General features: G+C 39.9%; 1 protein-coding gene across 2 annotated transcripts; it reads left to right on the plus strand.

The window, feature by feature from the left end:
- Positions 1-110: 110 nt before the first annotated feature.
- Positions 111-6127, plus strand: LOC306779457 (adenylosuccinate synthetase isozyme 1 C). Of its 2 annotated transcripts, none has more exons than XM_079271394.1 (13): positions 111-318; positions 1226-1328; positions 1407-1469; positions 1567-1617; positions 1735-1801; positions 1896-2003; positions 2090-2171; positions 2256-2382; positions 2471-2625; positions 3231-3355; positions 3519-3616; positions 3713-3862; positions 4867-6127. In XM_079271394.1, exons 1-13 carry the CDS (start codon positions 130-132, stop codon positions 4872-4874), a joined length of 1326 nt encoding a protein of 441 aa, XP_079127520.1. In that variant the 5' UTR covers positions 111-129; the 3' UTR covers positions 4875-6127. The 2 variants fall into 2 exon arrangements, with proteins under 2 accessions (XP_079127520.1, XP_079127519.1); XM_079271393.1 differs by lacking the exon at positions 4867-6127 and adding an exon at positions 4111-4268.
- The last annotated feature ends 7568 nt before the right edge of the window (positions 6128-13695 follow it).

The following is a 13695-nucleotide window of genomic DNA, read 5'->3' on the forward strand; positions in this document are numbered from 1 at the left end:
GCCCGAACACAGCTACGCACTTGTGCGTCTGGCTCTGACATCATCGGCTATGAAGTTACAGATATGGCAATGCCACTCTCGGAGACGGCTTAGTCTTCTTGAGACCGGCAGGCTCAAGCCACCGCAATCATGTCGCTCACCTGGTCTGCGAAAGACCACAAAAGCATCACTCAACCCTCCGCGACCGGACAGAAGCGATCGCGCAACGACATTGGGAACAAAGTGGCGGTGGTGCTCGGCGCGCAATGGGGAGACGAGGGCAAAGGGAAAGTTGTCGATTTGTTGGCGACTGACGCTGACGTTGTCTGCAGATGTCAGGTAGATGTTTTGGATTCGTGATTTCAGACGAGCATTCACAGGGCCGTGTCTTGCTAATATTGCTGAATGCCGGGTTTTTTTCTCCGACTTAATGATGAAATCTGGCACAAACTGTGCAGCCTGTTAAAACGCAACAGGTGCTCACAGTGAAAACACTTTTGTTTGAGCTTTTTTGTCCATTGCAGTTAACCGTGTCGCGAATGCACTGTGGTTTCATAACTGCACAGGGTTTAAGTGATGGAATGGGAGAATTGTGGCCGTTAAACAAATTTCAAATCATTTTACAGACTCCAAATATCTTTACTGATCATTTTAGGAACAGGCAAGTACAATCTGCTAACCTGACTATTCGCTTAATTCTTGCGTTCACCTCTAAACCTGACTCATTCAGCTGATCACACAGATGTTGAATTTGAGATGCATTGAATTAATAAAAAAAACTCCACATAGGTCAGTTGCTATTCACTCACGCAGGACACATAACCCTCTGGTCAGATATCAGAGGTCACTCAACGGAGTCACACAGTGAAAACTGCCAACAGTTGCTGTTTTGTACTCTCTCCGCTGACAGGACTAGCACCCTGTGTTCTGGAGGCTTGAGAGCCCCACACACCGGGCTAGAGAGAGGTCACATTCTCAGGGAGGCTTGATATGTGAGAAGGCCAGGACTTAGCCAGGCCGGACAGAGTGGATCCACCAGCACCAGCCAAGTCTGTTCAAATAGGTGCTTGAGAAGCTCAGTGAATTATCACCTTCTCTCGAAACTATAATGAGACGTGTGCATGTGGCTGGATGTTTTTTTGGGTGGTCTTGGGTGTTACCGTCATACTGTATTTGATCATATCGTCATTAAAACAAGACAGTGTGAACTATCACATCACAATATGTGCCCTGCTTGGATTTACAGGGGGGCAACAATGCAGGACACACGGTGGTAGTGGACGGCAAGGAGTATGACTTCCACCTTCTCCCCAGTGGAATCATCAACTCCAAGAGCATCTCCCTCATCGGTAATGGCTTAAATATTCATCTGTGTTGAGACAGCATGGTTAAGAATATTACATATTCCTCTTCCTCTGCTCTTGTAGGCAATGGAGTGGTCATACATCTACCTGGCCTGTTTGAAGAAGGCGATAAAAATGAAAAGAAAGGTATTTGAAGAGAAAGAATGCCCTTTACACATAATGCACAAGTGTAAATTAGGATTTGTGTATACTCACATAGATGTCCTTTCTATTCTTTAACCAGGTCTGAAAGGCTGGGAGAAGAGACTCATTGTCTCAGACAGAGCTCACCTTGGTATGTACATTGTATGATATTGCTTAGAGTGGTTTACTTTATTTAAACAAGTACAGCCTGAATAAATCATCAATCAATCGATCCATTTTTAAGGTTTTGTTTGCTGTCTCTCCGCAGTGTTTGATTTCCACCAGGTAGTCGATGGTTTACAGGAGACTGAGAGGCAAGCACAAGAAGGAAAGAAGTAAGGATAGCGGAGGACAGACCTGCTAGTATTTTACACTACAGTCAGCACAAATCTACTTGTTTTACGTCCCTCTCTTTGGCTTGTGTTTCAGCATTGGAACAACCAAGAAAGGCATCGGACCCGCATACTCCAGCAAAGCAGCTCGCACCGGCCTGCGTGTATGCGACCTCCTGGGTGACTTTAAGGACTTCTCTATGAGGTAGGGACCGTATTAATATGCCAAACATCAAGACTAATGCTGCGCTGAACAGTTGCGGCATGATTCGCGATTTCCTTTTCTTTCAGATTCAAGAATCTTGTCCGCCAGTATCAGGCCATGTACCCAACCTTAACCGTTGACGTTGAGGACCAATTGAAAAAACTCAAGGTAAACCGACTGTTGCGAAAGTGATGAATTAGGGTCAATCCCAACATCAACTGATCATGTTTTTGTTTTCCTTGTTTTGTGCAGGAATACTGTGAGAGATTGCGACCGATGGTGAGAGACGGGGTCTATTACATGTACGAAGCTCTTCATGGATCTCCAAAGAAGATTTTGGTGGAAGGGGCCAATGCTGCTCTCCTTGACATTGACTTTGGTATTTTGATTTACAATATGAATGCATATGTGTTTTTTTTTTGTTGATCTGGGAGGCAGTCATAACCCAATACATTTTTTCTCGAAAGGCACATACCCTTTTGTGACATCATCAAACTGCACTGTGGGCGGGGCGTGCACCGGTCTTGGCATCCCTCCGCTGAATATCGGCGATGTTTTTGGAGTATCAAAGGCCTACACTACCAGAGTGGGAATCGGAGCCTTCCCCACAGAACAACTCAACGTAAGACCTTGACGTTATCGAAGGAAATCTGTGAGATTACTGGCACCTTGTCACACGCTGCTTGCTTTCACGGCCTTCGTATTTGTCTGAAGAAGAGACACATGACATGTAATGTAACTCACTGATATTGAGCTTGACACGTACAGTTTGAATGTGATCATGTGGGGCTGACACACAGGCAGCGGGGCTGGTGGAGGAGGAGGAGGAGGAGGAGGAGGAGGAGGGGGGGGGGGGTGAAGCTCTCTGGCTGAGAGCAGCTGTCAACTTTTGTGAGACACGGGTTCAAACGCTCTACCTCTTATGCAGGTCACATGTTCACAGGGATAAATTTAGGGCCAGAGTCCGGGTTCAGGATATATGTGAGCTGGGTTGTGTTACCTGTCACGGGAGCTGAAAATACATACTTAAAAAAAAAACTAAACTTAATCCCCCCCCCCCCCTCCCCCCCAGTCCATATGGTGTTTTATTGTACTCAGCTGTGTTTGTAACTCGTGTAGTGATTGCACATTTTTAGGTTTCTGTAGAATTATGGAATGCCTAACATCATTTCAGTTCATGAATAATAAAGTAACAAATAAGGCTGTTGTTCCCCTTGTTTACCGTAGGCAATAGGAGAGCTGCTGCAGACGAGGGGTCGTGAGGTGGGTGTAACCACTGGAAGGAAGCGGCGTTGCGGATGGTTGGATCTTGTCATCGTGAGATACGCTCATATGATTAATGGATTCACCGGGTGAGTGGCTGGAACAGTTGAAGCAAATCATCAGGTGTTTCGTGATCATTTCAATAATGAAGGAAGCCATCATTTTTTTCTGCACCGTCGTAAAATCACATTATACGAATGACTAACGGCACACGTTAAACAGTTCTCCGATGACATGTTACCCGTCCAACAGCATCGCTTTGACAAAACTTGACATTCTGGACGTGGTGGATGAAATTAAAGTCGGAGTCGCCTACAAAGTCAATGGAAAAAGAATTCCCCATTTCCCAGGTCATTTAACAGAAGAAACCATATGTAGAATAAATATCATAAACCCATTCTGCTTTCATTTAAAGATTGGTAATCATGTATTGCTTTCAATAACAGCCAACATGGACGTTTTGCACAAAGTGGAGGTTGAGTACGAGACCTTCCCCGGTTGGAAGACGGACACGTCTGCAGCCAGGAAGTGGAACGACCTCCCAGCCAAGGCACAAAACTACATCCACTTCATTGAGAACCACATTGGAGTTCCCAGTACGTTTGACACAAAATAACAAACTTACATATTTCAAGTTTTACTTTGCAGAGCACACAAACAAATAGAAAATAGAGCAACTTCCCATGAAGGCCTCCACATCAAAATATAGAAGAAATACAGAAACTGCATGATATCCTTTAGGTGGCACTGTTGCACTTATCAAAAATAGCAATATGGTTTGTTATGACTTCTCCAGTTTAGTCAACTTTTCTAATCTGTCTCTCTGTTTCTCCGTCTCTTTTAGTCAAGTGGGTTGGTGTTGGAAAGTCCAGGGAGTGCATGATCCAGATGTTCTAAAGGGAAACCTTTAGCTCCCCTTGACAGGAGCACAGAGGATGTGGCATCTTTGCATTATCTAAACAGATTTTCTCCTCATTGGTTAATAAACGAAACATGTTACCTGAGAAAGGGCAAGCTCAAATCGTGGCAGCGGCAGCTAGTACAGGCACTTCCGGTTGCAAGCTCAGCTGCCACGACTTTCCGTGGCAGCTGAGCCTGCAACAGGAAGTGATTGCCACTGTATGTGACAGCTGCCACTAGCATCTTGTGGCAGCTGCCAGCATTTCGGAGCGGATTCCGCCGTAGTTTAGCCTTTATTTTTTCGTTATTTGACATTATATGACAATACATTAAGGTCATTGAAGGCATGACTGTTGGTAGTTGTAATTAGTTTATTAAAAAAAGTCCGAATTATCATGGTATGGCCACTCGTTTTTGTCAACAAGCTAATTGCGGGCTAACTTCACTTGAAACCTGTTACCCATGGCAACGATAAACACTTTCACGCTGCAGACTAAAGGAATGCAAATTATAAATATGGATGGATATGCAACGTACTGTTTAGAGTGATAGCAATCCATATAACCTATTGACTTGGATATATATATACAGTATGTGTATGTATGTATGTATGTATGTATGTATGTATCTATATATATGGATATATTAACACAATTTGTGTACAACTTTTTTTCTCTGTTTGTCCTGTCTGTCTCAACAGGACAGTAGTTTGGGGGAGGCAGTAAGAAGAACCTGATCACATGAAGCTTGATCTACATCATTCCAGCTATTGTAAACCACAGATGACCAATCACAGATATAGACCCCAAACATCTATATCCAGTTTAGATGACCTACAAATGACCCGCTACTGCCACTTCCTTTCCGTTGACCGCTGCCACAAACAGGTCTGTGGCAGGTATTTGTGGCCACTGTCACTGAATGGCCACTGTTTGTGGCAGCTGCCATCACTGCAGAGGAGATTCAGAAGATGTTTTGGCAACTGCCACTGTGGCATCTAGTGAAATACCAAGGTGCATAGTTTAAGGATGTTAGCAGTCGTCAATGTTGTTCTCCCTAAAAGTATAATTTCCATCATGTAATATGATTTTTGCATTCATTTGCAAGGTGTCATTGACTATTCTTGATGTTCTTTATCAATATTTTTAGCAAGGCATCCATTCAGTTATATTCTACAATGTTATTCAAAATTCGATGAAATGTATATGTTAGGACAAGAAGTTCAAAGTTAATGGAAAGAAGCCACCCCAACATATATGTTAAGTTTAAGTTCATTGTCATACACATTTACACATATACGAAATTTGTCCTCTGCATTTAACCCATCCCTAGCTTATTGGGAGCAGTGGGCAGCTGAGAAGCGCCCGGGGAGCATGTGGTGTCATGTAGTTGTCTGCACCCAGGGATAGTACATATTGAAGACCAGCGTCATTAATCCATTTGGCCACAAGAGGGAGTTTACCATTAAGTGAGCGCTTCTGTCAGGAGTAAACTAATGCAGCGAACATATTATGTTTTATCTATCACCACAGATGTTTTCCTCTCGTTTCTTTTTGAAAATATATTTTTCAGAATTTATAAATCCATTGTGCAATGAAATTCGTTAGCATAGCCGTCATTCAACCCAGTGTAGTCTGCTGGTGTAATTGCCATAATGACACTATCACTGCCTGATTATGTTGCCTAAATTTAGTGCATCTAAATCATGTGAATTCAAACTGTAATTTTCTGGTTGTTGAATATCTATATCGAATCAAATATCATTGTCTCACTGTCAAATTTAACTTATTCATACTCCAACCAAATCTAATATTCATTATGTTTGACTATTCATGGTTTGGTCGTACGTAAGTATTTTAATGTGATGCATGTGGTATAGCCTTCACAATTGATCTTTTTGTGTCAGATTAGCTATTTGATTATATCATATTAAGATTTCCAAATAAACAAGTATTTTCTAACTGACAAGGGTTGAGCTAAGTTTGTCACACACACACACACACACAGTTGGTGCTTTGTGCATTTATATTTATCGCCACAGATCATTACAAAAGACCCAGTAATGCCTGCTGCCTCTTTATTACAACAATACCAGAACACAATGCAGATTTACCATCAACACGCGAAATACACCAGCTATATTATGTTGCCAAGCTGAGAAAATAAATATTTATTATAATATCATCTTTATTGGCCATGTATGCATACCAATACAAGGAATTTGACTCCGGTTTTTCGTTGCTATCCACATATACACAGAAATTCCAAATAAACAAGAAAAATATAAAAACTAAAAACAAGGACAAGACAGCAAAGATGGGCAGTGCTCTCAGCGATATACAACTGTTTGATAAGACGTTTGTCATTGGTGACTGCAATATAGCTTCTAATTGCTTATAAACCAAATTTTTATTTTTCTATCATGAAGTAGACTTGGGCCAATATAAAAATGACTTATTGTTGCTCCGCTATAGTTGCTGAGATGCATTAGCATGAATTTGTGACATGTAGGGTACAAACTACTTACTCTTTCCATGACCAATTTTGACCTAGCACCCATTCTCATAAAAATGGTATTCACTAATTATACATAACACTGAATCTACAACTACATATACATCTTATATTTCAGGACTTGGAAAGAAATCTGCAGAGTGGGCATTTTCTCTCCAACAGAATGTATCTGTGGAAACAGAGGATTGGATGCAGCCCTGCGAAAATATCACAGTGAACATTTCACTTTATTCAGTGACATGAAGGTAGAGTGTGCTGTTTTTGTCTTATTTGTACACACAGCATTTTAGGCAGAGGAGGGGAAAAGGTAGGACTAGATTGATAGAGAAATGTTACCGTGACATTTTCTTGTTCTCCTCTTTCAGGATGGTATACAAAAAGTGTTTTATTTGTTTCTTATTTACTTGTTTTCCCAGACAGAACAGATTATCCAACGTCTGGAAAGACTACTGTCAGTGCCTGGAACTGTAGCTGAGAATCAGCTATTCATCACAGAGGTCATTTTGCCAGAGGTGAGCTATTGAGGATGTGTACCAAATTAACAATTACCGGTAGTTTAAGAATTACGTTTACAGCAGAAAATTAGTGAGTTATTAATGGCATAGGCCTCCGAGAGATACAAGTGTCAATAGACATTTGAGAACACCATTTGGAGAATATAAACCAAAACTACAACTGGAAGAATAACTTAGTATCAATGTGCTAACTTAACTGGGTAACCTGGTACAGGTAAGTATCAATTTAAATGAAATATAAATGTATGTATGTAATGACTGACAATTAACATTTGGTAAAAACTGTCAAATTGATTTAACATACTTTATAATTATTATTATCGATACATTTTTGTAGGTTGTGATTCAGTGGTTGCAAAAGACCAGCAACATGTGCAGATACCAGGCAGAGTCTGTGCTGCTGGAGAACACATATAAAGAGAAAAGGTAGACCACATGACTTGTGTTTGAATTGTGGGTGAGCATGCATATGTGTAACATCACGAAATCCATTATGCTAATCCTGGCTAAGAGTGGTTTTGCATGTGAAGTTGACATAACTGTAATGACTGAATGTGGCAGTGGTTCATTTACAGATAATATATTTTTTTTCAGTGCTCCAGAGTTGTCAACAAGTGACAGAGAAAGCACAGAAGAGGTAAGAAATGTTAAAATCTTTGCAGTCAGAGACACAGATGCTGGTGCGTAGTTTGATTTACAGTGGCTTTATTTCTGCATTAAACAACAAAGCAGAGTATATTTGATTTACCGTAATCCACAAGACAAATTCTATTTTTTGCTGAAATAACTTTTAACGGATTCATGTGCTCAAGGGCGACACCTGATGGCGGAAACCATGCAGCACATTCACAAACATCAGAACTTCATATTATGTATTGCATGCATGTACAGGAATAACAATTAAGCTGAATATAAACCGATTAGATGAATGAAGTAGAATCCAAAAATAAGAAATAATAGATTTTGGGCTGCCTGATAAACAATAAAAAAAATGGATTAGCATGAAATACTAAAACTGTAAATATAAATGAATGTCATTTAGCCTTTCACATAAGATCCATCATGAAGGTATTGTCTGTTGCATGATCATAAGACAATATATTACATTACAGTCATTACAGCAATTTTGGGGTTAAGTGTCTTGCTCAAGGACACATTGACATGCGACTAGCAGAACCAGAGCCAGAGATTGAACCGCCGACCCTCTGATTGAAAGACGGCCCTGCTATCCCCTTAGCCACAGTCGCCCGATATAGAATCACTTCACTACTTAAATTAAGCAGCTTTTGTGAACTCACAGGATATCTAATAAGATTGGTGCTTAATTATGTGCATGGATTAAGCTCTGGCTAGAATTGGTTTGCAACTATTTATTGTCAGCATTAATTTACATAAATAAATACAGGTAAATCTTATTATATACTGCCATTCAATTTGAAAGGCTCTCGATGGAACCCATCCAGCATTACTGTTTGTTCTTTGTTGCTTATTTCTCTAAATAGAGATTTGACTTTTAGATGTTGAATGACACATATGTTGACAAAGACAACATTTGTTGTTACAAAACATCTATTTGTTAATTAGGTACTGTAAATGCTGTACAAGTTTGAAGTATTAGTTGGTTACAACACCAATATACAATAAATACTTTGAGTACACTTTATTCTTTACTGCAGGTAAATGTTCTTCTGAGAGACAGCCTGGCTGCAGCTGACTGGTGTCTCAAGACACAATTTGATGGAGGGTTTAAAGTTCCCGCTGTCCTTTCCATGGATGAAAAGGAACAACAGGAAGCCCTCCAGGAGCTGCACAACTGTGAAGATGACCCGAGTGAAGAGTCTCCAGCAGAGCTTTTCACTTTTGTTTTTGACAAACAGAAGGACTATAACAAATTCTGCACAGACCTTATTGATGAAAACAATTTGAAAGTGTTTTCGAGGTTTGAGGAGAAATAGTTAGTCTACATGTGCTTTACAAGTATTGTAACTCACTAATCTGTCACTGTCAATGTATGTTCGTTTAAATGTCTGTATTTTGTTGTGTTATTATTGACAATACCTCAAATTGTTATTGTTTGTTCAATACATTTTTTTAAAAATAAACCATCGACCAAACAGCCGTGTCACCTTTCCCAAAACTTGTGACAACCCACACGTTATATGGATTGCTATCACTCTAAACAGTACGTTGCATATCCATCCATATTTATAATTTGCATTCCTTTAGTCTGTAGCGTGAAAGTGTTTATCGTTGCCATGGGTAACAGGTTTCAAGTGAAGTTAGCCCGCAATTAGCTTGTTGACAAAAACGAGTGGCCATACCATGATAATTCGGCCTTTTTTTAATAAACTAATTACAACTACCAACAGTCATGCCTTCAATGACCTTAATGTATTGTCACATAATGTCAAATAACGACAAATAAAGGCTAAACTACGGCGGAATCCGCTCCGAAACACTGGCAGCTGCCACAAGATGCTAGTGGTACCAGTCGCAAACAGTGAAAACTGTCGCGAAAAGTAGTGGCAGGTACCACACAACGGTGTTAACTGTCGCAACAACTTGTTGCATACTGTATATATATCTATATACTGCGTATATATATCCAAGTCAACATGTTATATGGATTGCTATCACTCTAAACAGTACATTGCATATCCATCCATATTTATAATTTGCATTCCTTTAGTCTGCAGCGTGAAAGTGTTTATCGTTGCCATGGGTAACAGGTTTCAAGTGAAGTTAGCCCGCAATTAGCTTGTTGACAAAAACGAGTGGCCATACCATGATAATTCGGACTTTTTTTTATAAACTAATTACAACTACCAACAGTCATGCCTTCAATGACCTTAATGTATTGTCATATAATGTCAAATAACGAAAAAATAAAGGCTAAACTACGGCGGAATCCGCTCCGAAATGCTGGCAGCTGCCACAAGATGCTAGTGGTACCAGTCGCAAACAGTGAAAACTGTCGCGAAAAGTAGTGGCAGGTACCACACAACGGTGTTAACTGTCGCAACAACTTGTTGCATACTGTATATATATCTATATACTGCGTATATATATCCAAGTCAACATGTTATATGGATTGCTATCACTCTAAACAGTACATTGCATATCCATCCATATTTATAATTTGCATTCCTTTAGTCTGCAGCGTGAAAGTGTTTATCGTTGCCATGGGTAACAGGTTTCAAGTGAAGTTAGCCCGCAATTAGCTTGTTGACAAAAACGAGTGGCCATACCATGATAATTCGGACTTTTTTTAATAAACTAATTACAACTACCAACAGTCATGCCTTCAATGACCTTAATGTATTGTCACATAATGTCAAATAACAACAAATAAAGGCTAAACTACGGCGGAATCCGCTCCGAAACACTGGCAGCTGCCACAAGATGCTAGTGGCAGCTGTCACATACAGTGGCAATCACTTCCTGTTGCAGGCCCAGCTGCCACGGACAACTTCCTGTTGCAGGCTCAGCTGCCACGGAAAGTCGTGGCAGCTGAGCTTGCAACCGGAAGTGCCTGTACTAGCTGCCGCTGCCACGATTTGAGCCAGCTCCTACTGGAGAAAGGGCAAGCTCAAATCGTGGCAGCGGCAGCTAGTACAGGCACTTCCGGTTGCAAGCTCAGCTGCCACGACTTTCCGTGGCAGCTGAGCCTGCAACAGGAAGTGATTGCCACTGTATGTGACAGCTGCCACTAGCATCTTGTGGCAGCTGCCAGCATTTCGGAGCGGATTCCGCCGTAGTTTAGCCTTTATTTTTTCGTTATTTGACATTATATGACAATACATTAAGGTCATTGAAGGCATGACTGTTGGTAGTTGTAATTAGTTTATTAAAAAAAGTCCGAATTATCATGGTATGGCCACTCGTTTTTGTCAACAAGCTAATTGCGGGCTAACTTCACTTGAAACCTGTTACCCATGGCAACGATAAACACTTTCACGCTGCAGACTAAAGGAATGCAAATTATAAATATGGATGGATATGCAACGTACTGTTTAGAGTGATAGCAATCCATATAACCTATTGACTTGGATATATATATACAGTATGTGTATGTATGTATGTATGTATGTATGTATGTATCTATATATTTTTATGTATGGATATATTAACACAATTTGTGTACAACTTTTTTTCTCTGTTTGTCCTGTCTGTCTCAACAGGACAGTAGTTTGGGGGAGGCAGTAAGAAGAACCTGATCACATGAAGCTTGATCTACATCATTCCAGCTATTGTAAACCACAGATGACCAATCACAGATATAGACCCCAAACATCTATATCCAGTTTAGATGACCTACAAATGACCCGCTACTGCCACTTCCTTTCCGTTGACCGCTGCCACAAACAGGTCTGTGGCAGGTATTTGTGGCCACTGTCACTGAATGGCCACTGTTTGTGGCAGCTGCCATCACTGCAGAGGAGATTCAGAAGATGTTTTGGCAACTGCCACTGTGGCATCTAGTGAAATACCAAGGTGCATAGTTTAAGGATGTTAGCAGTCGTCAATGTTGTTCTCCCTAAAAGTATAATTTCCATCATGTAATATGATTTTTGCATTCATTTGCAAGGTGTCATTGACTATTCTTGATGTTCTTTATCAATATTTTTAGCAAGGCATCCATTCAGTTATATTCTACAATGTTATTCAAAATTCGATGAAATGTATATGTTAGGACAAGAAGTTCAAAGTTAATGGAAAGAAGCCACCCCAACATATATGTTAAGTTTAAGTTCATTGTCATACACATTTACACATATACGAAATTTGTCCTCTGCATTTAACCCATCCCTAGCTTATTGGGAGCAGTGGGCAGCTGAGAAGCGCCCGGGGAGCATGTGGTGTCATGTAGTTGTCTGCACCCAGGGATAGTACATATTGAAGACCAGCGTCATTAATCCATTTGGCCACAAGAGGGAGTTTACCATTAAGTGAGCGCTTCTGTCAGGAGTAAACTAATGCAGCGAACATATTATGTTTTATCTATCACCACAGATGTTTTCCTCTCGTTTCTTTTTGAAAATATATTTTTCAGAATTTATAAATCCATTGTGCAATGAAATTCGTTAGCATAGCCGTCATTCAACCCAGTGTAGTCTGCTGGTGTAATTGCCATAATGACACTATCACTGCCTGATTATGTTGCCTAAATTTAGTGCATCTAAATCATGTGAATTCAAACTGTCATTTTCTGGTTGTTGAATATCTATATCGAATCAAATATCATTGTCTCACTGTCAAATTTAACTTATTCATACTCCAACCAAATCTAATATTCATTATGTTTGACTATTCATGGTTTGGTCGTACGTAAGTATTTTAATGTGATGCATGTGGTATAGCCTTCACAATTGATCTTTTTGTGTCAGATTAGCTATTTGATTATATCATATTAAGATTTCCAAATAAACAAGTATTTTCTAACTGACAAGGGTTGAGCTAAGTTTGTCACACACACACACACACACAGTTGGTGCTTTGTGCATTTATATTTATCGCCACAGATCATTACAAAAGAACAAAAGACCCAGTAATGCCTGCTGCCTCTTTATTACAACAATACCAGAACACAATGCAGATTTACCATCAACACGCGAAATACACCAGCTATATTATGTTGCCAAGCTGAGAAAATAAATATTTATTATAATATCATCTTTATTGGCCATGTATGCATACCAATACAAGGAATTTGACTCCGGTTTTTCGTTGCTATCCACATATACACAGAAATTCCAAATAAACAAGAAAAATATAAAAACTAAAAACAAGGACAAGACAGCAAAGATGGGCAGTGCTCTCAGCGATATACAACTGTTTGATAAGACGTTTGTCATTGGTGACTGCAATATAGCTTCTAATTGCTTATAAACCAAATTTTTATTTTTCTATCATGAAGTAGACTTGGGCCAATATAAAAATGACTTATTGTTGCTCCGCTATAGTTGCTGAGATGCATTAGCATGAATTTGTGACATGTAGGGTACAAACTACTTACTCTTTCCATGACCAATTTTGACCTAGCACCCATTCTCATAAAAATGGTATTCACTAATTATACATAACACTGAATCTACAACTACATATACATCTTATATTTCAGGACTTGGAAAGAAATCTGCAGAGTGAGCATTTTCTCTCCAACAGAATGTATCTGTGGAAACACAGAGGATTGGATGCAGCCCTGCGAAAATATCACAGTGAACATTTCACTTTATTCAGTGACATGAAGGTAGAGTGTGCTGTTTTTGTCTTATTTGTACACACAGCATTTTAGGCAGAGGAGGGGAAAAGGTAGGACTAGATTGATAGAGAAATGTTACCGTGACATTTTCTTGTTCTCCTCTTTCAGGATGGTATACAAAAAGTGTTTTATTTGTTTCTTATTTACTTGTTTTCCCAGACAGAACAGATTATCCAACGTCTGGAAAGACTACTGTCAGTGCCTGGAACTGTAGCTGAGAAGCAGCTATTCATCACAG

The sequence above is a fragment of the Melanostigma gelatinosum genome (assembly GCF_949748355.1).
Source record: "Melanostigma gelatinosum genome assembly, chromosome: 1".
Lineage (NCBI taxonomy): Eukaryota > Metazoa > Chordata > Actinopteri > Perciformes > Zoarcidae > Melanostigma > Melanostigma gelatinosum.